Source organism: Pristiophorus japonicus, chromosome 3 (genome assembly GCF_044704955.1).
Source record: "Pristiophorus japonicus isolate sPriJap1 chromosome 3, sPriJap1.hap1, whole genome shotgun sequence".
NCBI lineage: Eukaryota > Metazoa > Chordata > Chondrichthyes > Pristiophoridae > Pristiophorus > Pristiophorus japonicus.
This window is the reverse complement of record NC_091979.1, coordinates 95,276,815-95,304,264: the sequence shown is the minus strand read 5'-3', so window position 1 is coordinate 95,304,264 and position 27,450 is coordinate 95,276,815. Positions and strand designations below refer to the sequence as shown.

The 27,450-nt window shown below is 43.3% G+C and overlaps 1 protein-coding gene across 11 annotated transcripts in view; it reads right to left on the bottom strand.

Moving 5' to 3' along the window:
* The window catches only part of LOC139259802 (bromodomain adjacent to zinc finger domain protein 2B-like), a 441,395-nt gene that overhangs the window by 181,338 nt on the left and 232,607 nt on the right, over window positions 1-27,450 (bottom strand). For 9 of the 11 annotated variants that reach the window (XM_070875573.1, XM_070875574.1, XM_070875583.1 and 6 more), the window contains 5 exons: window positions 22,799-22,966; window positions 16,481-16,665; window positions 15,077-15,319; window positions 5,116-5,511; window positions 1,797-2,439 (listed from right to left, as the gene is read on the bottom strand). In XM_070875573.1, coding sequence (XP_070731674.1) covers window positions 1,797-2,439; window positions 5,116-5,511; window positions 15,077-15,319; window positions 16,481-16,665; window positions 22,799-22,966 — 1,635 coding nt within the window. The remainder of the gene's footprint in view (window positions 1-1,796; window positions 2,440-5,115; window positions 5,512-15,076; window positions 15,320-16,480; window positions 16,666-22,798; window positions 22,967-27,450) is intronic. The other 2 variants (XM_070875582.1, XM_070875580.1) reach the window with 2 other exon arrangements.

Sequence of the window (27,450 nt, the reverse complement as noted above, 5' to 3'; positions counted from 1 at the left end):
GAAGAACTCACTTCAGGAGTGGAAGCAAGTCTCCCTCGATTCCGAGGGACTGCCTCTGATGATGATTTCTTGCTAATTTACCCTCGTATTCTATTTACTCCTTCTTTATAAATTTCTTGGTCATCCTTTGCTGATTTTTAAAACCCTCCCAATCCTCAGGCTTATGACTATTTTTGGCAACATTGTAAGCTGCTTCTTTTAAGCTAAAACATCCTTAACTTCTCTAATTAGCCAAAGCTGTACCACGTTTCCAGTGACGTTTTTATTCTTCAAAGGAATGTATATTCTTTAAATGTTTGCCATTACTTATCTACCAGTCATATCTTTGAATTGAATTTCCCAATCTACCTCAGCCAACTCGCCCTTTATACCTCCATAATTGGCTTTGTTTAAATTTTAAGACCTAGTTTTGGACTTAACCACATCACTCTCAAATTTAACATGAAATTCTCTCATAATATGATCATTCTTCCCCAGAGGATCGTTTACTGGATCTAAAATAGCCTGTTCTAGTTGGTTCCTCGATATATTGTTCCAGAAAACTGGTTCGAATGTATTTCTTGAACTCGTCATTCAAGCTACCTTTGCCAATTTGGTTTGCCCAGTCTATATGAAGAGTAAAGTCCTCCAAGATTATTGCATTACCCTCATTACATGATCCTCTAATTTCCGGATTTATGCTCTGTCGAACACTATGATTACTATTAAGGGGACTATAAATTACTTCCACCAGTGTTTTCTGCCCTTTGTTATTCTTAGCTCCACCCATACTGATTCTGCATCCTGATTTTCTGGGCTAAAATCTTTTCTCCCTACTGCCTTTATCTCATCCTTTAGTATCAGGACTACCCCACCTCCTTTTCATTTTGCCTATCTTTTCTAAAAAAGTCAAGTACCCTGTGATATTTAGTTCCCAATCTTGGTCACCTTGCAACTACATCTCAGTAATAGCTACTAGATCAAACCCATTTATCTCTACTTGTGCTATTAATTATCTATCTTGTTACAACACATCCTCCCCTTAATAGTTTAAAGCTCTAAAGAAATGTTGATTTCAGCCATATATATCTGCTTCATTGGGTGATGAGGAAAGGGAAGAGAAGAGTAATAAAAATAATCCTATGCAGCACTAAATGTCACTTGTACCATGTAAAATTCTCCTTAAGAGACTTAAAGGAAATTGACTATCATAGCATCAAAATAGTTCTGCACCAACTTATCATCTGAGCAAAAGATTTTTTTTTTTAATTGTTTTCTGATACGTATCATAATACTTAATTGGTTTACTGATGTTTATGAAAATAATTTGCAGCAATCAAGAGATTGCAGTGATTTGATTTTAAAAAACATATTCAGAAGTAAGGTACTGGATGGTGAGGAATTAAATAACGTTCTGTAACAGGATCTGTTCTTATTAAATTGATATTATATTTGAAAAATATATTGATACAAATAGAATGCATTTTGTGTGTGGAAAAATATTAAGTAGAATTTGTTGTTTGATTGCAAATGGAGGTCTAGAAACCATTAGGCTGTGAACACTATGGGGGTGAAATTTGTCTTGGGCAGTAGCACAAAACGGGTAATAACAAATCAGCAGCCTGCTTAATACTCCACCAGATTTTCTTTTCTACTGACTTCCATAGGAAGGAAGATCAGGCAGTGTGCAAAACAGGCTGCCGATTTGCTATCGCCTGTTTGGGCTGTCGACCAATCTGTAATTCACCCCCTACATTTGGTAGAAAACCTCCATTTAAAATCAGTTAAGATTTAAATACATTAATATCAATTCCAACCTGATTGACTATCAGAATCTTCTTCATCATCTTCTTCATCATCATCGTCATCATCGTCATCTTCCTCTTCATTTGACAGATCAGAATCCTTGCTACTTGGAACATCAGAATCGATCCCTCTGAAATGATCAGCCAAAGATTGGGTAGAATGATGCTGATGTTGTTGCTGGACAGCTGCAGTGATTTTAATGCTCACTGATTTATCTTTAGCAGAATTCTGGGATAATACAGGAGAGGTAGAACGTCGAACTGGTGTCACATGATTGCTGGAATGATTCTTCAAATTAGAACCCGGGGGAAGTGGTGGAAAGGATGTAGTGCTACCAGAGTTTGTAACTACTTTATCAGCATTCTTAATTTGGATTCTAGATTTGGTCGTAAGTGCTAAAGGAGCTTCCTGAATGACACTCTGAATTACCCCATTAGGTTGCTGCTGTGCTACAAGTGCACTTGTTATCAAGGGGCTTAACTGGTTACCATCAACTGTAGGCAGCTTCTGGTGTGCTGGTGAACTAGCAGCAGATTTCGGACTAGACAAAGGGGTCTGGAAGCTCTTGAGACCACCTGCTGCTGCCTTCTTCTGGGCCTTGTACTGTTCTTGTTGTTTCTTTAATTGTGCTGGAAATGATTGCTTAAATAGTTCCTGTAAATAGAATATAATATTGAATTAACAACTAGGAGTAAAATGTTCAATAGAATGAAGACAATACAAGCCAAAAACAATATGCAAACATTTATGAAGAGTGCTGTCAAGACAGAACTGTTACTTGCTCATCATTTTAGTGAGTAGCTGCATACCTCTCCGGTTTTATTTCACTTAAATATTACTAGCTGCACTTGCAATAGTTTCAAAATAGAAACTACAATACCAATTTTATGAAAGCACACAAGGTGGGGAACCTTGCCCACAACGGAACCATACTGGAAATCGCAGGTGCGATTTCTTCATACATGCTCCTGGTGGGGCAAGGTACCCAGTTAAAAGTAGGCATTTATAAAATTAGCCCCAATGAATACAAGAAATTTCCATTAGGTTACAAAGTAGATGCATAGCTGTACATTTTATAAATATAGGAGTCACATTAAGGATGAGACCTTTAAAATAGATGTAAACGCGAAGGCAAGAGACTAATATATTCAACTCAATAGTGGGTCAAAGATCTATACGCATTACTACTAAAACAATGGCCCGGAATTTGCAGTGAGTTACCCCTTTGAAACTGATCGCAACATCAGGATTTAGTGCATGCTCTAACACGGAAATCCTGAAGTTACGGTCAGTCATTCACTGCTCCAACACTGGCTGTGCTGTGGCGGAAACCCCCACCCAAATTCCTGACAGGCAATCAATGTAATCAGGGAAGTCGATGAAAACTTTGGCTCTTCCGGGGCACTTTCCATACCTTTGGAGCCTACCGTCAACAAGGACAGACATCGATGACGAAGTTCAACACCGCCTTCAGTGTGCCAGTGCAGCCTTTGGTCGTCTTAGGAAGAGAGTGTTCGAAGACCAGGATCTCAAACCCGGCACCAAGCTCATGGTCTACAGAGCAGTCGTGATAGCCTCCCTCCTATACACTTCAGAGACATGGACTATATACAGTAGGCACCTCAAAGCACTGGAGAAGTACCACCAACGCTGCCTTCGTAAAATCCTGCAAATCCATTGGCAGGATAGGCGCACCAACATCAATGTTTTTGCTCAGGCCAACATCCCCAGCATCGACCACGCTCGACCTGCTCCGATGGATGGGCCACATTGTCCGCATGCCCGACGCTAGACACCCGAAACAAGCACTCTACTTCAAGCTCCAACACAGCAAGCGAGCCCCAGGAGGCCACCCTCAAATCCTCCTCGAAAAAGTGCAACATCCTCAATGACAATTGGGAATCCCTGGCCCAAGACCGCTCAAAGTGGAGGAGAAGCATCCGAGAAGGCGCTGAACACTTCAAGTCTTTTCGTCGGGTGCACATGGAAGCCAAGCACAAACTGCGGAAGGAGCGCATGGCAACCCAAGCACTCCAAGCACCCGTCCCTTCAACCTGCTCCACCTGTGACAGAGACTGTAGATCCTGCATTGATCTCATCAGTTACCTTAGAACTCATTAGTATGGAACCAAGTCATTCTCGACTCCGGGGTACTGCCTAAGGAGGATATCGCTGTTAAATATCCTATTAAAAGTTAGATCCTTTTGGATTAGGTGTAGCTGGGGTTTTAACAGCGTATTGACTGCTAAACAAACATTATGGCCCTGAAAAACTAATTTTAATTTTGTGCAGCGTCAAATGTATTTATTTTAATAAAATATTAACATTTTTAAGCAACTTAAAAAAAATTAATATATTTTTTAAAGTTTGTTTATCTTCATTTCAGGTTTACCTTTTCTCCATACGAGAGCCCCAATCTTTGTTTTGCTTGCTAACATTTTTTTAAAGTTCGAATCAAAGGACCTTGCTCACTTCCTGGTTCTCAGTCTATGAGAATTCTGCATTGTGTTTGGCTGCTTGTTGACGTCAACAGCAGATCGTGTTCTGGGATTTCCCACTAAACTGCACTGATCTCAACTGCACGTTAGAAAAGCTGAACTTCTTGCCACAGAGATTGAGAGATCTTTATGCGAAGCTTACTTTGGGGTCTTTGCTTCACCGCTGACCGCAAATTACGGACCAATGTCTTCAAGATGTCTACAGCCTGGTAATGCACATCAAGTACAAGCAACATGAAGGAAAGAAAATATCAGAGGGAGAAAATCTACTTAAACCACTACAACAGCTGGTGTGCCTGAATCATAAAAATGGACTTTGACAGACCCACCAGGCTTTGTGGGAGGGGGCAGGATTGGATGAGTGTGTACAAGATAAATATTTTTAATCTGTCTGATGACACTCTATCCTCTCTTTGTAAAGATAAACTAACAAAACTGTGTTGATTATTCTGGTGTAACGGTTTCAGCTGCTCCAAAAATAGTTGTAAAAGTTTCACTTAAAGGCAAATGAAAAGGACGCAAAAAGATTATTTGCCAATAATGCAACACTTAGAAAACAATTTAAAATGAAAAGCAAAACCCTCAGACTTCCAAACCAAGCATCCCTATTCACCAACTAAAAATTAGATTATGTAGCTCTGAACTTACAATCAAAAGCTTTTAAAATTCAAGCTTTCCATCACCTGATCAACTACATCTCAAGTTACCACATCTTCTCTCCTACTCTGTTCAAAGTTGCTGGTGGCCTGAATAATGAGCTTTGGCCCAGTGCCTAGATTTTTCAGTTTTATAAACTCAAACCACCATGAGTGAAATTATTAAGTCAACTTGCCTGCTTCAAACGAAGATCATGTGGTGACCCCAGTTCTTCAGAAGCACATATATTCCCTGCCTTGAGAAGTTCAGGCAAAGCACCAGCTGGTTTTGGAGAAGATTCTTTCCTTCCCTGATTGACCAAAGGCACAGGTTTCATCCCAACTGTTAGTCCCGTGGACTGAATGACACTCTGGTGCTTTTTACCAGACTCGTCATTTGTGTGAGAGCTCTGGAAAATGAGGGAAAGTTGCGACAAAACCGGAGGCTGTTTCTGCTGGGATTGGAATGGATGTGAAGTCTGAGATTCTGTGGCAAGATGTAGATGCTGGTTCATTCTTTTGTCTTGTGAGTGCTTAAAGTCACAAGCAGTCTGGCCTGTTTCTTTTGGCTCCTTCATGGCGTGCATCAAACTCTGCAAATAAAATTTTAATTAATTCGGTAAGATTAGAGGATTCTTAAAGAATTATAGGTTAGGTCCTTTCTTTAGCTTTTTTATATAATAAATGTTCCTAATCTTAACTTTCATAAACATCATCTTTAAAAAGTTTTGGAAAATTCAGATGGTCCCAAACAGAAAACAAGTAATTGGGATCAGCACTCTTGAGCTTTTGGCCAAGGCATAGAATATAAGAGCAGGGAGGCTATCCTTAAATTGTAAAATACTTTGGGGTTAGGCCACAAGCTGCCCACGTGCAGTTCTGGTCGCCGTATTATAGGAAGGACATGATTGCACTAGAGAGGGTGCAGAAGAGATTTACTAGGATGCTGCCTGGAATGGAGAATCTTAGTTATGAGGACAGATTGGATAGGCTGAGTTTGTTCTCATTGGAACAGAGAAGGTTGAGAGGAGACCTCATTGAGGTGTACAAAATATTGAGGGGCCTGGATATAGTGGATAGCAAGGGTTTATTTCCATGGGTGGAGGGGTCTATTACAAGGGGGCATAGTTTTAAGGTAGTTGGTGGAAGGTTTAGAGGGGATTTGAGGGGGGGGGGGGGAGGGTTCTTTACGCAGAGGGTTGTGGGGATCTGGAACTCACTACCTGGAAGGGTGGTGGATGCAGAAACCCTCACCACTTTTAAGAGATGGTTGGATGGACACAAAGTGCCGTAACCTGCAGGGTTAGGGACCTAGAACTGGTAATTGGGATTAGACTGGATGATCTTTGGTTGGACGGCATAGATATGATGGTAAGTACTGCAGGGAATAGAATATGGCCAGTGTGATCATCTGGACTAGTTTCAATCGCCTGGATGAGTCAGAGGGAAATTTTCCCAGATTTTTTTTCCCCCAATTGGCCTGGGTTTTTAATCTGGTTTTTGCCTCTCCCAGGAGATCACAAGGCTCCGGTTGGGGTGGAGTGTAGAATGTTGCAGTTGTGTGAGGCGGACTGGTTGGGTTGGGTGCTCTTTACTTTTCCGCCATTGTTCATAGGTTTATATGTAAACTTTAGGGCTGTTGACCGAGGGCCATGTGGCTCTTTGTCGGCCGGTGCAGACACGACGGGCCGAAATGGCCTCCTTCTGCGCTGTATGCGCTGTAAATTTCTATGTTACTATGAAACGGGAATGGTGGGGGGCATGGTGAAAAGAGCTGAAGGTCTGATGGAGAGATCGGACAGGGCTCTTGCTCCTGCTTTCAATTCTGCTGAGAAGCATGCAAGTGGAAGGTGGGGTTGGGGGGGGGGGGCGGGGGGAGATGATGATTTGGCTTGGTTATGATGCTCTGCACAATTGCATAGCTTGCTGATAATAACTGACTAGGCTCACTGATTAAGAATGGGCACTTAAGAAGTGCACAGGAGAGTTGCAAGTACATGTAAAAATCCTGGCTTATTTTCCATTCCCTAACCAAGAGATGTGAATGCAGATTGTAGTGCTCAAACTACCATCCTCAAGTTAGTAGAGGAGACAGTGGATCAAATCTAATATGACTCTGATAGTTAAGAGAGTTACTTCTTGCTTTAAGGATTTAAGCCATCAGAGAGCCTTATCCTTCGTATACTTATGTATAGAACAAATGTTCCAGTCAAAAAAAGGAATGCGAGAACAGGAAGAGTACAGAATAGACAAGAGAGCAAGAGTGGGCCAAAAACAGTGAGCTACAATAACATCGACAGGTGGAGCATCCGAAATCCGGAAACCTCGGGACTAAGGCCGTTCCAGATTTCAGATATTTCCAGATTTCGGAATGTCTTTCCGATGTCCCGAAACGCCCGAGCAGAGGGTTTGGGTATTTCCGGATTTCAGAAGTCTTTTCAACATCCCGAAACTGGAAACGCCCAGGCCGAGGTAAGGGGGGTGGGGGGGAGGAGGAGGTAAAGAGCGTCGGGCCGAGGTAAGGTAAGGAGCGGCGAGGGTACGAGCGTCGGGCCGAGGTAAGGAGCAGGCGACCGGCGGGGCCTGGAGAGTCCGTCAGGCAGCAGCGCCAGGAGAGGCCTCGACGGTTCGGGGTTCAGCAGTGTCGGCTGAGGGTCAGGGGTTGGGGGTTCCGGGTCAGGGGTCGGTAGACAGGAAAAATCTGCGTTGAAGACCTGAAAAAAAAGGTAAGTTATCTTTTTTATTTTAAAATTCTTTTTCAACGGTTAATTCGGTTTAAAAAAAATGTCCAAAAAAATGTCCGCATTCATTTTCCGGATTTCGAAACTCTGGATTTTGGACACTCAACCTGTATCACAAATGACATATCCTCAAGTACCTAAGTTTCCAGTCTTGTATATGAATATATACAATGTGTAGATGATACCAGGGAGCAGCCGAGAGAATTTACATTCTACCCTCTAAAGCCCAAATATCCTTCCTATAAAATGCTAATGTAATTCTAAGTTTTACCAGGTATAAATATAAAAGTCAGGAAGTAATGAGACTATATCAAACCTTAATAAGAGTAATTCGTGCAGTATTGGCCTTCACACTATATAGTTTTGCAACTTTCAAAGGGGAATTGTATAAATACTTGAAGGGGAAAAATCTGCAGGGCTATGGGGAAAGAGAAGAGTGGGATAATTGGATAGCCCTTTCAAACAGTTGGCAAAGGCACTTGATTCTATGATCTTATCTGCAACATTCGACACCATTCCCTTTAGGACTACATTCATACCATAAAGCAAGAATGCAGTAATAAAATATTACTTCTCACATAATAATCTGAATTCTGCACAGTTGATGAAGATCCAAGATAGCAATCTGAAACCTCCTGAATTACATCATCTCATTAAAAAGGGAAAAATACTAAAACAATGCATACTCGGGCTTGAGTGTCAAACATTTACCCTGTGCTGTAAAGATACTCAGTGAGAAATTAGGCTTGTTAGTGTCCAGTACACTACAAGTGCCCTCAAAGCTCCAAAATGGCGTCAGCTTGTGGGGCGCATTGCCATATTGGTGCAGGCATCAGTGCATGCACGCAGTGAACGCCCACCAGAAGTATGCAGAGCAGGCAGATCATGAAGTCGCACGCTGATTTGACACTGATGGTGCCATTTTGGAGCTCAATGCTCGAGCCAACGACCTCTCATAACGTTGCACCCACGTTCAGCAGAAGGAAGGACACCCCATCAATGCTATTTAAAGGGATCATCAACTGCTTGCAGGTTAGTTGCTGGTTGGTTTTCTTCTGGTTGTTGCTATGATTCTACAAGTGTTTGGTGCTTTCTATCCTTGGTTAAGGTTGCAAAAGACTACAGGGAGTGGTATGGCACATGCTGAAGTTTTTTTTCTTGACTTCAAGACATCGGCACAAACCAGTTGCTCCCAGACATGAGGGAAATAGTAGGAATAACCCTTGGAATACAGGATGATTTGGAGAATGAACAGGCGCCACACAGAGCAGGACAAGCTGCTGGATGAGGGAGGAGGAGGGTGATGAGGAGGAGGGGGGAGAAGGGCTCTCAGCAGTAGCCCATATCCACCCAGGATGATATAATTCCCCCATCTGAACCTCAGCAAGGAACAATGTGTGAGACATGTGCGCTTCAGTAAGGACGTCCTCACTGAAATCTGCCACAGACACAACTCCAACAACAGAGCAGGCCAAGGATCGCATTGCCAGTGGCTGTGAAGGTGACCGTGGCCATTAATGTTTATGCGTCTGGCTCCTTCCAGGCTTGAGCTAAAGATATGTGCAACATCTTGCAAATTTATGTCCACTGTTGTGTAAGGGAGGTCACTGAGGCTCTCTATTCAAAGAGAGCTGACTACATTTAACTCTCTCTTGCCAGAGACAAGCAGGTGGTGTGAGCACGTGGTTGGGCTAAGACTGCAGGCTTTCCCATGGTGCAGAGCACCAATGACTGCATGCACATTGTTTTGCGGGTGCCACATGTCAACTTTGCCCTATACCAGAACCAGCTGGTGTGTGACCATAAGCAGCGAATTATGTAGGTCAATACCCTGTATCCTGACAGCAATCATGATGTCTTCATTCTGCGGCAGTCCGCTGTGCCAAATGCATTTGAGCCACCACGGCAAACCAAAGTTGTTGATTGGTGAGTGATAGGGATGTGGTGATTGGAGCAGTGGTTGAGGCTACTGCTGCAGTGGTAGGATATGGCATTTGAAGATGCGTTCACTGACCGTGACCACACATGAGATAATTGAACTTCTTGCATCACTGCATCGAGGTCCTTACGGTTTGACTCCTGGCACTGACTTCTACGGCTATCTACTCCCATTGTCTTTTGACTGTGTCTGGAAGGCCTCCTTCCCTCTGCGGATACACGACATCTCGCTTCCTTTCCATCTTCACCAAGAAACTCCGATTCAGCATCCGAAAACCTTTGAACCAGTTCTCTCTCGTTGTGCCTTTCCTCACTCTTTTCTAGGTCTTCAACCATGACTCCCCAGCACCTGTTCCAGCCACAATGCACAGCTTAGCTTCAAGCAGTGCATGCTAGGTTTAAGTGGTGCTAAGCACTCACGATATTGGTCTCCTGCTGATGCACCCAGCCAATCAACAGCGCAGTTAGCACTCGTTGGACACAGAAATCATTCAAATGAGCAAGCAGCACGAAGTTGACGCAGGTTAACCGCCCGTTTTCAGGGGCTATCCAATTTAGCCCCTATATTTTGATACTAATTTACTTAACTGAATCACAAATTTTGATAATCCAGCTAAACAAATAAAGTCTTCCTGTTTACCGTTATTTGAGGGTCTCACGATTTTACAAGTAATTGAATACTGCAAAGATATTACTCAGACCTTATAAGGCAATGAACAGCAGTCGAAGAACATGAGAACATAAGAAATAGGAGCAAGAGTAGGCCATATGGCCCTTTGAGCCTGCTCCCCCATTCAGTAAGATCATGGCTGATCATCAACCTCAACATTTTCCCGCCCAGTCTCCCTATCCCTTGATTCCTCGAGTCCGAAAATCTATCTATCTCAACCTTGAATATATTCAAAGACTCAGCAGCCATAGCCGTCTGGGGCAGATAATTCAAGATTCACAACCTCAGTGAAGAAACTCCTCCTCATCTTGGTCTTAAATGGCCTACCTCTTATCCTGAGACACGCAGTTCTGGAATTCGAGACACTCCAGCCAGGGAACACAACCTCTCAGCATCTAACCTGTCAATCCCCTTCAGAATCTTGTATGTTTCAATGAGATCACCTCCCATTCTTCTAAACTTGAGAGTATAGGCCCATTCTACACAATCTCTCATCATGGTACAGCCCTCTTATCCCAGGAATCAATCCAGTGAACCTTTGTTGCACCATCTCCAAGGCAAGTATATCCTTTCCTTAGATAAGGAGACCAAAGCTGTGCACAGTACTCCAGGTGTGGTCTCACCAAGGCCTTGTACAATTGTAGAAGGACTTCCTTCGTCTTATACTCCAACCCCCTTGCAATAAAGGTCAACATGCCATTCACCTTCCTTATTGCTTGCTGTACCTGCATGTTAGCTTTCTGTGTTTCTTGCACGAGGACATCCAAATCTCTCTGAACACCAACATTTAAAAATTTCATCATTTAAAAAATATTCTGTTTTTCAATTCTTCCTACCAAAGTGAAAAGCCTCACATTTCCTTATATTACACTCCATCTGCCACCTTACTGCCCACCCACTTAATCTATCTATATCCTTCTGCAGATGCTTTGTGTTCTCCTCACAGCTTACTATCCCACCTAGCTTTGTATCGTCAGCAAACTTGGATACATTACACTCGGTCCCTTCATCTAGGTCATCAATATAGATTGTAAATAGCTGAGGCCCCAGCGATGATCCTTGCAGTATCCCACTAGTTACAGCCTGCCAACCTAAAAATTACCGTTTATTCCTACTCGTTGTTTTCTGTCTGTTAACCAATCCGCTATACGTGCTAATATATTACCTCAAACCCCATGAGCCCTTATCTTGTGTAATAACCTTTTATGTGGCACCTTATTGAATGCCTTTTGGAAATCCAAATATACGACATCCACTGGTTCCCCTTTATCTACCCTGCTAGTTACATCCTCAAAAAAACTCTAATAAATTTGTCAAAACCGATTTTCCTTTCATAAAACCATGTTGACTCTGCCTAATCATGTTATGATTTTCTAAGTGCCCCGATACCACTTCCTTAACAATGGATTCCAGCATTTTCCCAATGACTAATGTCAGGCTAACTGGATGTAGTTCCTTGTTTTATCTCTCCCTCCTTTCTTGAATAGCGGTGTTACATTTGCTACCTTCCAATGTGCTGGGACTATTCCAGAATCTAGGAAATTTTGAAAGATTAAAACCAATGCATCAACTATCTCTGCCACCTCTTTTAGAATCCGAGGATGTAGGCCATCAGGGCCTCTGGATTTGTCGGCTTTTAGTCCCATTAGTTACTCCAGTACTTTTTCTCCACTTATATTAATTACTAGTCTAGTCGAGTGTATGCACAAAGTAACAATACGCATTGAGACACAGAAAAAAGCTATCATATAAGAACATAAGAAATAGGAGCAGGAGTAGGCCACTTGGCCCCTTGAGCCTGCTCCACCATTTAATAAGATCATGGCTGATCATGCAACTTCAGTACCCCATTCCTGCTTTCTCTCCATACCCCTTGATCCCATTAGCTGTAAGGGCCACATCTAACTCCCTTTTGAATATATCTAACGAACTGGCCTCAACAACTTTCTGTGGTAGAGAATTGCACAGGTTCACAATTCTCTGAGTGAAGAAGTTTCTCCTCATCTCGGTCCTAAATGGCTTACCACTTATCCTTAGACTGTGACCCCTGGTTCTGGACTTCCCCAACATCGGGAACATTCTTCCTCCATCTAACCTATCCAATCCCGTCAGAATTTTATACGTTTCTATGAGATCCCCTCTTATTCTTCTAAATTCCAGTGAAGATAAGCCTAGTCGATCCAGTCTTTCATATATCAGTCCTGACATCCCAAGAATCAGTCTGGTGAACCTTCGCTGCACTTCCTCAATAGCAAGAATGTCTTTCCCAGATTAGGAGACCAAAACTGTACACAATATTCAAGGTGTGGCCTCACCAAGGCCTGTACAACTGCAGCAAGACCTCCCTGCTCCTATACTCAAATCCTTTCGCTATGAAGGCCAACATGCCATTTGCCTTCTTCACCGCCTGCTGTACCTGCATGCCAACTTTCAATGACTGATGTACCATGACACCCAGGTCTCGTTGCACCTCCCCTTTTCCTAATCTGTCACCATTTATATAATATTCTGCCTCCCTGTTTTTGCCACCAAAGTGGATAACCTCACATTTATCTACATTATATTGCATCTGCCGTGCATTTGCCCACTCACCTAACCTGTCCAAGTCACCCTGCAGCCTCTTAGCATCCTCCTCACAGCTCACACTGCCACCCAGCATCGTGTCATCTGCAAACTTAGAGATATTTCATTCAATTCCTTCATCTAAGTCATTAATGTATATTGTAAATAGCTGGGGGCCCAGCACTGAACCTTGCGGTACACCACTAGTCACTGCCTGCCATTCTGAAAAGGACCCGTTTATTCCTACTCTTTGCTTCCTGTCTGCCAACCAGTTCTCTATCCACGTCAATACATTATCCCCAATACCATGTGCTTTAATTTTGCACACTAATCTCTTGTGTGCGACCTTGTCAAAAAAGTCCAAATACACCACATCCACTGGTTCTCCCTTATCCATTCCATTAGTAACATCCTCAAAAAATTCTAGAAGATTTGTCAAGCATGATTTCCCCTTCATAAATTCATGCTGACTTGGGCCGATCCTGTCACTGCTTTCCAAATGCGCTGCTATTACGTCTTTAATAATTGATTCCAACATTTTCCCCACTACCGATGTCAGGCTAACCGGTCTATAATTCCCTGTTTTCTCTCTCCCTCCTTTTTTAAAAAGTAGGGTTACATTAGCTACCCTCCAATCCATAGGAACTGATCCAGAATCTATAGAATATTGGAAAATGACCACCAATGCATCCACTATTTCTAGGGCCACTTCCTTAAGTAATCTGGGATGCAGACTGGGGATTTATCGACCTTCAATCCCATCAATTTCCCTAACACAATTTCCTGACTAATAAGGATTTCCTTCAGTTCCTCTTTCTCGCTAGACCCTCGGTCCCCCAGTATTTCCGGAAGGTTATTTGTGTCTTCCTTAGTGAAGACAGATCCAAAGTATTTGTTCAATTGCTCTGCCATTTCTTTGTTCCCCTTTATAAATTCACCTGATTCTGACTGCAAGGGACCTACATTTGTCTTCACATATCTAAAGAAGCTTTTGCAGTCAGTTTTTATGATCATGAGCGCAGCTCCACTTCCCTGTCCATTCCCCGTAACTCTTTATTCTCTTATCGCTCAGAAATCTGTCTATCTCTGCCTTAAATATATTCAATGACCCAGCCTCCACAGCTCTCTGGGGTAGAGAAGTCCATAGCTTTACAACCCTCAGAGAGAAGAAATTCCTCCTCATTTCAGTTTTAAATGGGCAGCCCCTTATTTTGAGACTCTGTCCCCTAGTTTTAGTTTCCCCCTTGAGTGGAAATATCCTCTCTGCATCCACACTGTCGAGCCCCCTCATTATCTTATATGTTTCAATAAGATCACCTCTCATCCTTCTGAACTCCAATGAGCATAGACCCAACCTACTCAACCTATCTTCATAAGTCAACCCCTTCATCTCCGGAATCAACCTATTGAACCGTCTCTGAACAACCTCCAATGCAAGTATAACCTTCCTTAAATACAGAGACCAAAACTGTACGCAGTACTCTAGGTGTGACCTCACCAATACCCTGTACAGTTGTAGCAGGACTTTTCTTCTTTTATACTCCATCCCCCTTACAATAAAGGCCAATGTTCCATTTGCCTTCCTGATTACTTGCTGTACCTGCAACTAACGTTTTGTGTTTCATGCACAAAGACCCCCAAAGTCCCTCTGTACTGTAGCACTTTGCAATTTTTCTCCATTTAAATTATGATTTGCTTTTCTATTTTTTCTGCCAAAGTGGACAACCTCACATTTTCCTACATTATACTCCATCTGCCAAATTTTTGCCCACTCACTTAACCTGTCTATATCCCTTTGCAGATGTGTTGTGTCCTCCTCACAATTTGCTTTCCCACCCATCTTTGTATCACCACCAAACTTGGCTACATTACACTTGGTCCCTTCATCCAAGTCATTAATATAGATTTGTAAATAGTTGAGGACCCAGCACCGAAAAGTAGAATTGTTTTTTTTTAATTTCTTAAAATAATAACGTACCCAAAGGATCATCAAGCTAGGAAAATTATTCATGCGGTCCACTGACTATCTTTAGAAGTTTGGGGGGAGTGGGGGGGGCGGGGTTGAAATGGCAACACACATGTAAATGCAGGCTTGAGTAAGTCTAATGAATTTTCCAGCACATATTGGCAAAAATGCTAGTAACAATGCTAATATGTATGTACAAAGTTGGTCTCAAGAATAAACATAAAAATCAAATATCACACCTATTTAAGGAAACAAAAATGTTGTTAAGTCTCAAATTTTACCTTGGTCTTCTTTGCATGTGGGGCTTCAGTTTCAGAATCTGAATCACCCTCCTCACTATCTTCTTCTCCAATGCTATGATCATCATCATCATCATCTTCATCATCGTCATCGTCGTCATCATCGTCGTCATCATCGTCGTCATCAGAATCACTGCTGCTCAAACCCTCACTGGAAGAGTCTGATGATGTGCCTGATTCACTTTCACTATTGCTGGAGCTTTCAATTGCTTTCTTTCTGGGTTTCTATTAAAAGTTTTGCAATTAGACAAATTGCATAAGAAATTAACCTTCAGCAAGTATTTGATATTTGTTTAAAACATAAAATGATCCCCTTCTTCTGGTCTCCCCTTCCATCACACACCATGACAACATTCACAGCCGAAACGGTAGGTAGACAATTGGCTCCCACAACTCTAACTATACAATTTTGAATTCAGCTAGCAGTCACCCTTGACTGAGTTATCTCCCAAATTAATCCCTCCCACAGGGGAAGTAAATATGTCTGCACATCTCCATGTGAAAGCACGGAACATATCTGCTGTGGTAGGAACTAAGGATGCAAAACTACTTCCTACCACGCCATGGCAGAACACACTGAAGCATTACTTAACTGCACCCAGAAATAGCTTGAGATATTTCTGGACCTCATCAAGATGAGGGGCAACAGTACCAGGAAATGCACACTTGTCTATTTTTAAACAGCATAGAAAAGTTGCTTTTTTCCCCAGAATATGCACCTAGTCTAAGCCCAACAACTGACTGATGCACCTTTCTAGCCCAGGCACATCTCACACTCACCTTTTAGTGGTCTCCGAGTGAAACTGCAAAATTAATACTACCACTGCTAAATTATGTGTGGTGGAGTTATCTTCACAGTTAGTTAAAGATTTCTCAAACTAACGTCACTTACGGACCATCATAACCATAACAAAACATCTGGTTTACTAGATTGTGAGTTTCTTATTAAATATAACTCAATTTTCTTAATGATAAGTCATTACAATGGGAAACAAAAACAGTAGCTCAATGAATCAATTGTCACATTTAGTATTAAAGTTAAATTATGATTTAGACTGTGATATTAAATAAACAATCTTAGTATGGTGCTGCTACTTTTTGTGATATTACTAACAAGATTTTTTTAATGCATTGTACAAGTTCTGGTACTATTTAAACATTATAAAGCTAGAAAATAGTTAAGTAACCATTTAAATACTTCTGCTAAAAAGACTTTGCCATACGTATAAGTATACAGGACAGTACAGATTTCAGTAGACTAGCAAACACTAGAAATAAAAGTTGCTGGCTTGGCCAAAAGGAGTGTACTTCCGGTATTTTACTAATAATGAAATAAAAATCCGTTTAAATAGAATTTAATAAGACATCGAATAAAAAGCTACATACCTTTTCTTTTAGCTTGTCTGCCGGAGTTTCTGGATGCTTACTTTGCTCAAGAATGCATTTGTGTCCCTTTCCAGAAATTGTCATCTTCGTTTGTCCTGATGAGATCATTCCAATGGTAGCTAATCCAGATGTGCTGACTCCTGACACTGCTGTAATGCTACTACCATTCAATGACCCATTCATACCTTTAAAAGAAACTACAAACTATAAAAAGGTACTCCAGCACAATATGTCTATCAGTGATTTGCAAATATGACAAGGGTACCCAAACCATGGTTATTGTTCTTGTTTGTAGGATTTGCATGAAATACTAAATCAAAAGCATTTTGTCTCCCCATTATATAAACTTTTCAATAATTTTAATTATTTCAAGCACAAAATGTTTCTTTTCCAGGACTTTAGGGCCTGCAATTAATTTTGAGGTCTGTGTGTAGAATGGGGTTGGGGTTGGCTGGGTGGAAGGGGGTGGGGGGGCGGGCGGCGTGTGAGAGCAGAAATTTATTAAAAATGGCTCACTTATTCACAAGTGATGCTGAAATTCAGTTTACTATAGCACAGCTCACAAAAAAAAGTTTTCCACTGATAACATTAGCAGTGCAGCACTGAACTAGGTAAACTAATGCGGAGATTCAACATCGCCTCCAGTGCGCCAGTGCAGCTTTTGGCCGCCTGAGGAAAAGAGTGTTCGATGACCAGGCGCTCAGATCTACCACCAAGCTCATGGTCTACAGGGCTGGAGTAATACCCGCCCACTTGTATGGATCAGAGGCATGGACGATGTACAGAAGACACCTCAAGTCACTGGAGATTTATCACCAACGATGTCTCCGCAAGATCCTGCAAATCCCCTGGGAGGACAGGTGCACCAACATCAGTGTTCTCGCCCAGGCTAACATCCCCAGAATTGAAGCACTGACCACACTCGATCAGCTTCGCTGGGCAGGCCACATAGTTCGCATGCCAGACACGAGGCTCCCTAAGCAAATGCTCTATGTGGAGCTCCTTCATGGTAAACAAGCCAAAGGTGGGCAGCAGAAACGTTACAAGGACACCCTCAAAGCCTCCCTGGTAAAGTGCGACATCACCACTGACACCTGGGAGTCCCTGGCCGAAGACCGCCCTAGGTGGAGAAAGTGCATCTGGGAGGGCGTTGAGCTCTTCGAATCTTAACACCGCGGGCGTGAAGAGGTCAGGCGCAGGCAGAAGGAGAGTGTGGCATATCAGTCCCACCACCCCCCCTGACGAATGTCTGTCCCACCTATGACTCTCATATTAGACTGTTCAGCCACCTAAGGACTCATTCTAAGAATGGAAGTAGGTCTTCCTCAATTCCGGGGGGGCTGCCTATGACGATGATGACCTTAATTCTGCAAAGCACCACCAGTAGCATGGGACCTTGTAAGCAGCAAGTCCAGGTAAGAAAATTGGCCACCTAAACTTCCTAGCCAATTTGTGGGATGCTCCAGTTTCCAACAGGTGATTTTTGGTTAAAAAAAGTGAAACACTACAAGCACGGACAGCCTTATAGAATCATACAGCAACTCTAAAATGCATTCTTGACTAGGAGGGAAACTTGGAGATGATGGAGTACTCTTGCACCAGCTGCCTTTGTCCTTCTAAGTGTTACAGGTCACGGGTTTGGGATATGCTGCCGTGGAAGCCTTGGCAAGTTGCTGCAGTGCATCCTGTAGATGGTGCATCAGTGGTGGAGGGAGACGATGTTTGGACGAGTGGATGAGGTGTTGATTGAGCTGACTGCTTTGTCCTGGATGGTGTTGAGTTTCTTGATTGTTGTTGCAGCTGCACGCATCCAGGCAAGAGAGTATTCCATCACACTCTTCACATGTGCCTTGTCAGTGGTAGAGAGGCTTTGAGACATACCAAGCCTCTGACTTGCTCTAGTAGCCATGGCATTGTGTGGCCGGTCCAGTTGAGTTTCTGGTCAATGGTGACTTCCTGAATATCATGGGGAGGTAGTTAGGCTCCCTTTTGTTGGTGATTACCATTGTCTGCCACTTGTGTAGCATGAATGTTACTTGCCGTTGGTAAGAATCATGGACTATGTACAGTAGGCACCTCAAAGCACTGGAGAAGTACCATCAACGCTGCCTCCGCAAAATCCTGTAAATTCATTGGCAGGATAGGCGCTCCAATATCAGTGTTCTCTCTCAGGCCAGCATCCCCAGCATCGAGGCATTGACCATGCTCGATTAGCTCCAATGGACGAACCACATTGTCCGCATGCCCGATACTAGACTTCCGAAACAAGCACTCTACTCCGAGTTGCAAGCGAGTCCCAGGAGGGCAGAGAAAACGCATCAAGGACACAGTCAAAACCTCCTTGAAAAAATTTTACCATCCCCACCGACACTTGGGAATCCCTGGCCCAAGACTGCTGAAAGTGGAGGAGAAGCATCCGAGAAGGCGCCAAACACTTCGAGTCTCTTTGTCGGGAGCACGCAGAAGGCCAAGTACAAACAGCAGAAGGAGCGTACGACAAATCAAGCACCCCACCCACCCGTTCCTCCAACCACTATTTGCCCCACCTGTGACAGAAACTGTAGATCATGCATTGGTCTCATCAGTCACCTTAGAACTCATTTTAGTGTGGAAGCAAGTGACCCTCGACTGCAGGGGACTGCCTAAGAAGATGATGTTACTTGCCACAGATCAGACCAAGCCTGGATGTTTTCCAGGTCTTGCTGCATGGGGCATGGACTGCTTCATTATCTGAGGAACTGAATGGAGCTGAACATTGTGCAATCATCAGCAAACAGCTCCACTTCTAACCTTATAATGGAGGGAAGGTCAATGATGAAGCAGCTGAAGATAGTTGTGCCAAGGACATTGCCACGTCCTGGGGCTGAAAGGACAGGTATGACTCCAGCCAGTGGGAAGTTTTTCTCCCGATCCCCATTGACCAGTTTCACTACAACTGCTTGGTGCCACACTCAGTCTAATACTGCTTTGATGTCAAGGGCAATCACTCTCACCTGACCTCTGGAATTCAGTTCGTGTCCATGCTTGGACCAAGGCTGTAATGAGGTCTGGAGCCAAGTGGTCCTGGCGAAACCCAAGCATGAACACTGGTTAGCAGATTATTCGTAAGTGCCCCTTGATAGCACTGTTGATGACTCCTGCCATCACCTTCACTGGTGATTGGAAGCAGACTGATCGGGTGGTAGTTAGCCAGGTTGGATTTATCTTGCTTTTTGAGGACAGGACGCACCCGGGCAATTTTCCACATTGGCGGATGGTTGCCAGTATGATAGCTATACTGTAACAGCTTATCTAGGGGAGTCGCTAGTTGTGCTGCGCTAGTCAGGATATTGTCAGGGTCTGGAGTCTTTGGACTCAGTCTAGTGCACTCAGCCATTTCTTGATGTCATGTGGAATTAATCAAATTGGCTGAAGACTGGCATCAGTGATGGTGGAAACCTCGAGAAGGCCGAGAAGGATCTTCCTCTCGGTGCTTCGGGCTAAAGATGAACACTTCTGCCTTGTCGTTTGTGCTCATGTGCTCGGCTCCATAATTATTGAGGATGGGGATGCTAATGGAGCCGCCTTATCCAGTTAGTTGTTTAATTGTTCACCACCATGGATGACTGGATGCAGCAGAGTAGCAGAGATTTCACCTGATCCATTGGTTCTGGGATCATTAAATTTCACCAAACTTCAATTATTAAGGATGTCATCGCAGTGCATTTGGAAAGAGGTAATATGATAGGTCCAAGTCAGCATGGATTTGTGAAAGGGAAATCATGCTTGACAAATCTTCTGGAATTTTTTGAGGATGTTTCCAGTAAAGTGGACAAGGGAGAACCAGTCGATGTGGTATATTTGGACTTTCAGAAGGCTTTCGACAAGGTCCCACACAAGAGATTAATGTGCAAAGTTAAAGCACATGGGATTGGGGGTAGTGTGCTGACATGGATTGAGAACTGGTTGTCAGACAGGAAGCAAAGAGTAGGAGTAAATGGGGACTTTTCAGAATGGCAGGCAGTGACTAGTGGGGTACCGCAAGGTTCTGTGCTGGGGCCCCAGCTGTTTACACTGTACATTAATGATTTAGACGAGGGGATTAAATGTAGTATCTCCAAATTTGCGGATGACACTAAGTTGGGTGGCAGTGTGAGCTGCAAGGAGGATTCTATGAGGCTGCAGAGCGACTTGGATAGGTTAGGTGAGTTGGCAAATGCATGGCAGATGAAGTATAATGTGGATAAATGTGAGGTTATCCACTTTGGTGGTAAAAACAGAGAGACAGACTATTATCTGAATGGTGACAGATTAGGAAAAGGAGAGGTGCAACGAGACCTGGGTGTCATGGTACATCAGTCATTGAAGGTTGGCATGCAGGTACAGCAGGCGGTTAAGAAAGCAAATGGCATGTTGGCCTTCATAGCGAGGGGATTTGAGTACAAGGGCAGGGAGGTGTTGCTACAATTGTACAGGGCCTTGGTGAGGCCACACCTGGAGTATTGTGTACAGTTTTGGTCTCCTAACCTAAGGAAGGACATTCTTGCAGGAAGAATATTCCCAATGTTGGGGAAGTCCAGAACCAGGGGACACAGTCTAAGGATAAGGGGGAAGCCATTTAGGACTGAGATGAGGAGGAATTTCTTCACCCAGAGAGTGGTGAACCTGTGGAATTCTCTACCACAGAAAGTTGTTGAGGCCAATTCACTAAATATATTCAAAAAGGAGTTAGATGAAGTCCTTACTACTAGGGGAATCAAGGGGTATGGTGAGAAAGCAGGAATGGGGTACTGAAGTTACATGTTCAGCCATGAACTCATTGAATGGCGGTGCAGGCTAGAAGGGCCGAATGGCCTACTCCTGCACCTATTTTCTATGTTTCTATGTTTCACGTTAACGTGAGCCTGATCCATCTGGCCTCGGAGTCTCAGGACTTTCTCTGTTCAAGTTGGCATCTTAAAAGAGAGATGGTGGCTTCCATTAGAATCACAATATTTTACAGAACAGGAGGCCTTTTAGTCTAGTGCCAGCTTTCTAAAAGTGCTGCCCACTTCCTCACTTTTTCTTCACATACACAATGCAAAAGTGTGTGCGAAAGGACAATGTACACAATGCTTCTAATAGCACCTCAAAGGGGGCGTGGTAGTTTCCAACTTAGATTTGTGCCATGATTAAAAGACTGCACAAGAAATCTATTCAATAACTAGAAGCACATTTACCTTCTCCTTGCTCTTGATGCCAGCAAACATGTTGTCACTTGCAACTAGATACGAGTGATTTGGGTGATTGCAATGACACGACAACCTCCTTCTATTCAGCTGACACATGTGTTTTTATTGGAAGGTGACTTTCAGCTTCAAGTAAATCAACCCCCTTAGATAATCTTCAGCATCAAAGGGAGCAATGTTGCTCATATGTTTCTACAGTGCCATTGTAAATAATTAGTCCACTTTTCTGCCACTAGTCCGTCTCCTTTTAAAGGCGATCTGCAGCCCTTTAAGAGCTGCTGCAATGCCAGATTTTGTGCTCCGCGGCCAAGTGTGCTACATGCAGAGCTCTCTGGGAAAGCATTTCCTGTGCCAGTATTGTATTCAAATTATGTGGCGGGGGGGGGGGGGGGGGGGGGGGAGGGGGAGAAATTCCCATCATAACATTTGGCACAGCAAGGCCCATAAGCTGCCAGCACACTTAAGCCAGCTTCATAAGCCACCACAACCCCATTATTGCTTGACTCAAAATCAGAGCTTATAGTCCTACTATAGGCCCAGAGTGTTTAAATCATTTTGCAGAGGCTTAATGAAATAAATCCTAGAGAACCTTGCTGGGACTCAGTGAGACCACCTACTTATTAACCTATGAGCCAATATTAATATTTGCCACAGTTTAATGACCCCGAAGGAACTGGGATCTAGAGCTTCCCTCTTGGAAGGAACTGGTCTCTTTGGACCCAATTGTTATTGCAAGAAAGCTTTTTTCTTTAAATAAAGGAAAAATTAAGTTCTTCAATCATTTCAAAACAAACTCTTAATAAATTGTGCATTATGTATGAGGTGCTAGTTCTTATTATGGAATTAATTATGAATTGGACAGGAGGAAAAAAACTGTTATAAATTTGCATTCTTCTATATAAATTCAGTTGGCAACGGGTAACGGTCAAGATACAATGCAGTAATCATATATTCAAGAGTTCAAAAAGCACTGACTTATAGCACAATTCAGAAGTGGAGAGTGCATTTTAATTAAATAAATTCCTAACACTTAAAGAACTTCTAACTAGTTTGAGGTTTGTATGGCTCAATTTAGATTGTCCACAAATATATATAGTTTGTTAACACTCACCTTTTTGTGTCCCTCGGCCAAATTTGTTTGTATTTCGGGAATGGAATGGATTGGAATCATGATTTGGAGTTGAAGCAGCAAAGACTGGTGGAATTCTTAGCATGCCTGATGGGAAGAAAGTTGTCCCTGCACGAGCCTGTGTCTCTGTAGCTCGCCACCATTCAGTACCTTCACAAAAGCAAAATAACATCTTTGTAGAAGGGTTTGTATTTTTAGTCAGTTGTGTAATACTGAATTGAAGGACTCAAACAAAGTATTTTTCCTCAAATATAAGTGGTTAAACAATCCATATCAGCCATTCTTAAGCAAAATTCAGTAAGTTTTCCCCCCACCCCCCCGCCCCCCAACCTCATGTTTGGTATGGCATTGGGCAGATGACTTTCCTTCTGCTGCTACTTTTATTTTATCCATTCCTTTTTTCCCTCCCCAGAAAAATAACACATTCAAAGAGTTCAGATCACAACCAGATCAAAGAGAATCCAGCAGACTGAGTGCAGTTTTGTAAATGGAGGTGCAACCTCTTTGAAAGAATGAGCAATATCATACCTATGTTAAATTGTTGAACATTCCATCATATACATTTAGGATAATACCAAAGCAGTGCATAAAGTGGCAGCGTCACTGCGAGTACCCTGTACTTTGAATGGAATTCCCCACATTTGCCCAAAAGGTGTCACCTGCATATATACAATGGGGTTTCATTCTTCCAGGTGAGTTCTGCCTCACCAAGAAGACATAGAAGGAGATGCATTCCATTACCCAATTAGTCAGTGAAATCAGGATTTGTTACCAAACATGTGTCATTTTGGCACAAATATTTATTCATTCCGATATAGAAGTTCTGTGCACATCAAAAAAGTGTTAGCTCCTTTCAATGGAAGGAAGGTGAGCTGGTAGATAAAGCCCTGTAATCTACTGAGGCAAGTGAAAATAAGATCAAAAATTTTAACAAATAATTTAATAAGATCTGAAAAAAGTGAATCCATCACCAACATATGCAATCACCAATCCTGTGTGCTGAAATAAGTACTAGAAATAACTACTTTTTATAAAAAACAATTAAGTTGAAATAGCTGACATCCAAATGGGGACCGTCAAATGAAAGGCCTGATTAATCTTCATAAACCTGAATAGTCTCAAATTGTCACTCCTTCAGAGATAGCATCAATATAAACTCTCACTGAGCTAGAACAATGTACCTGATCCAGTCAAATTTGAAAAACAGTCACTCTTCAATGATTTAGTTCTGGTCTTCCACTAGCAAAGTGTTATAAGCTTGGATCGCTGTGCCATATCTGGCACTCCATCTGAGGCAAAAGATCGTGGGATAAAACCTCCACTTGTGCTTATCGCCCATTTCTGGCGTGGGCGGTAAAAAAGGGGTTTCAGATCGCCGGCTTCTCGCCCATTCTCAAAGCACCTAGTCTCCGTTTTTGAAAATGGGCGTTACAGCGAGCGATCTGAAATGGGCGTTAACGTTAAATTTTTTGAACTTCTGCCATAAAGTGTCGGCATGGCAATGCTCGATTCCCACGATTCAGGAGGTCAAAGGTCATCATGACATGCGCAGAAGAGGAGACAGAGAGAGAGGGAGCTCAGAGGCACTGAAAGCGTGTGTGGCTGTGGCTTGTGCTTATCTGGCTGTTATGGGAGGCACGAGGGAGATTCACCAGTAGCAAAAAGCCTACTAAGCACCAAGGACATAGTTGGCACCGAGTTTTTTTCCAACAAATAAGATATAACATGGAAGGGATGAAGGCAGCTCTCGAGCTGATAGCCAGGAACACTGGTGGCAGAGGGCTCCCAATGGTCCCAGAGCACAGCACTGCACCCCAAGGTGCCGCACCCCCATTTCCAACCACGAGAGCCAGCAGCAACATCTTGCTTCTGGCTCGGAGCACATTCTCACCTCAGGATCGTCCTCTCCTGTATCTGTCCAAGCAGCGTTTCGGCCGTCACCAGCCCCCCCAATGAAGCATTGCCTGAGGATCTCCTCGGCCAGGCAGCTTGGAGTCAGGAGAGGAAGGGCTAGGGTGGGGAGGAGAAGCGGGGTGGGGGGGGGGGGGGGCGGGTTGTTTGTACAGAAATACTGATGATTTCAGACTAATGTTCGGTTTAAATGTTTTTTATTTAACAAACCTTGTAGTGCATTGGCTCAGATAGCTGCACCGTTACACGCTGGTGATTCCTTATCAAAAGGATATAATTACACTTAACTTCATTCAACTTAAACTTTAACTGTCACTGAGGTGATGCCCACCATTGATATATGACCTGCACACCCAGCAGTGTGTCAGCCTTGTAAATAACACCAACGTTCTTTCAGGCAAAGCGCTCATTGATGAGCTCCTGACGTAAGGCTCTTGCAGCTATCATGCCACCACGGGCCCTTTCATACAGTCGACAGGGGGCGCAGGGGCATGGTTTCAGCGTCAGCCTGATTGTCTGGCCCGATTTCAGCGGCCGCCTCCTTGTCCTCTTCATCCTCTCTCTGGTGAGGTGGATTGTCAGACTCATCAGGCAATTCTTGTCCCCTCCTGATAGCCAAGTTGTCCAGCATGGAGCACACCACCATGAATTGAGCTACCTGCTCAGGGTGGTATTAGAGCTCGCCTCCGGAGTGGTCCAGGCATCTGAAGCGCTGCTTCAGCATTCCAATGGTTTTTTCCATGATATTGCAAGTTACTCTGTGGCTCTTGTTGTATTGCCTCTCGGCTTCGGTGTGGGTGTCACGCAAGGGGGAGGGGGGTCATCAGCCAGGTGGGCGAGGCCATATCCATTGTCACCAAGCATCCAGCATTGACCTTGTGGCTGATTGTTAAACACGTCAGATACAGTGCTCTCATGCAGGATGTGAGCATCATGGATGCTGCCCGGAAATTGAGCATTCACTGCCAGTATAATTTGCTGGTGGTCGACAACCAGTTGGACATTCAGGGAGTGGAATCCCTTGCGGTTCCTGAAAACCTCTGCATCCTGAAAAGGTGCCCGTATCGCGATGTGCGTACAGTCTATTACTCCCTGCACCTTGGGCAAGTTTGCAATTCTGGAGAATCCTATAGCCCTCACTCTGTGCCTCCCTGGTCATAGGGAAGCTGATCAAGTGCGTACAGGGCTTCAGTGACCTGTCTAATGCAGCGATGTATGGCATGCAGAGAAAGTCCGCAAATGTCTCTAGCTGTGGCCTAAAAAGAACCCGAGGCATAGAACGACAGTGCCGTGATGACTTTGACCTCGACGGACACTGCAGTACTGATGGTGCTGGCAGGCTGCAGATCTGCCCTTATGAGCTGGCATACCTCAGTGATAACCTCTTTGTGGAAGTGCAGTCTCCAAAGGCAGGTGGTGTCGGGCAAGTCGAGGTAAGAATGCTTCTCCTTGTATTTGCGGGGGGGTGTAACGTCTGGTCCTCATCAGTCTACCACGCCTTACATTGGGCACATAATGCAGTGGAGCGTAGCTTCGGCGATCTAGAGTCTGCTGCATGTAATTGGTCACCGAGAGAGGGTGAGAAAGGACAGACCCCATTGCAGTAGCTCTGTGTTTTCCACCGATTGGTCATAAACAAGAAATGTCCCGACAAAGACACCTATTCAATTCTAATCGGTCACAGTATGGTCAAGATGTTTGTAGAGATGTTCATATCAACTCCAATGACCTGCAGAGTACATCTGAACTCCGTTGAGGTTGAAGCACAGCAGTCTTTTAAAGGACACGACATGTGATCTAGAACATGGCATCTATAACACTGTGATTAGTTCCGATTAGTTCAACTTTTTCTGGGTAGGTTTTTTGGGCGAGTGATATTGTGGCCGATGTGTGTGAGGTGGTGAAATTGACGCTGGGCGATCTCATGGCCGCTAGTTTCGATAAATATGCTCTTTATGGGGAAAAAAAGTGGGCAGGCGGTATTATTGAATCTCACCGTTAAATCAGTGCGGAAATTAACGCTGGGCGATATTATGGGTGTTGATTTTGCCCATTCTGCTGATTCCGGCCCAAAAAAGTAGACAGGCAGTAATATTTTTTCCCGATGTTAAGCACATGGGGAAAGTAACGCTTGCCAATAAGTTTCCTAAAAATGCCCGTGAGTTTCCATTTTGTGTCAAAATGAGCAATATATGGGCGTTATACGTCATTTCAGCGGTAAAATGGGCGTTAAGCATGCAAAAAAAGTGGAGGTTTTAGTCCCGTGTCTGTATTTGATCATGATGGGGCAATCAATGCTGAAAGACTTGCATTCAAACCAGCAAGTAATTTGAGAATTATGATTAATTGCTTAAATCTTGAGAATGATCACTACTATGAGAGAGAAGTGAGGGAAGATGCATAGAAACTTCCAATTACAAACCAACAAGGCACCAAGATCTAGAGCCTTGCCATCTTGGCTACTGCTGCAAAAGTCTACCCCTCACCCCATTCCTAGATAAAAAGTTTCTCATGTTTTCAGTGTCCACTGAAGTATCAACAATACAATACCATTGGTTGAAATAAAAAAGAAACCTACAAATACTGGAAATTTGAAATAAAAAAAAAGAAAATGTTGAAAATGGAAATTAACTCAGCCAACATCTGTAAAAAGAAAATACAGGTTAATTTTTCAGGTGGATTCCGTTCAGTCAGAACCACAGCATTGGTTGTTTCTTCCTTTT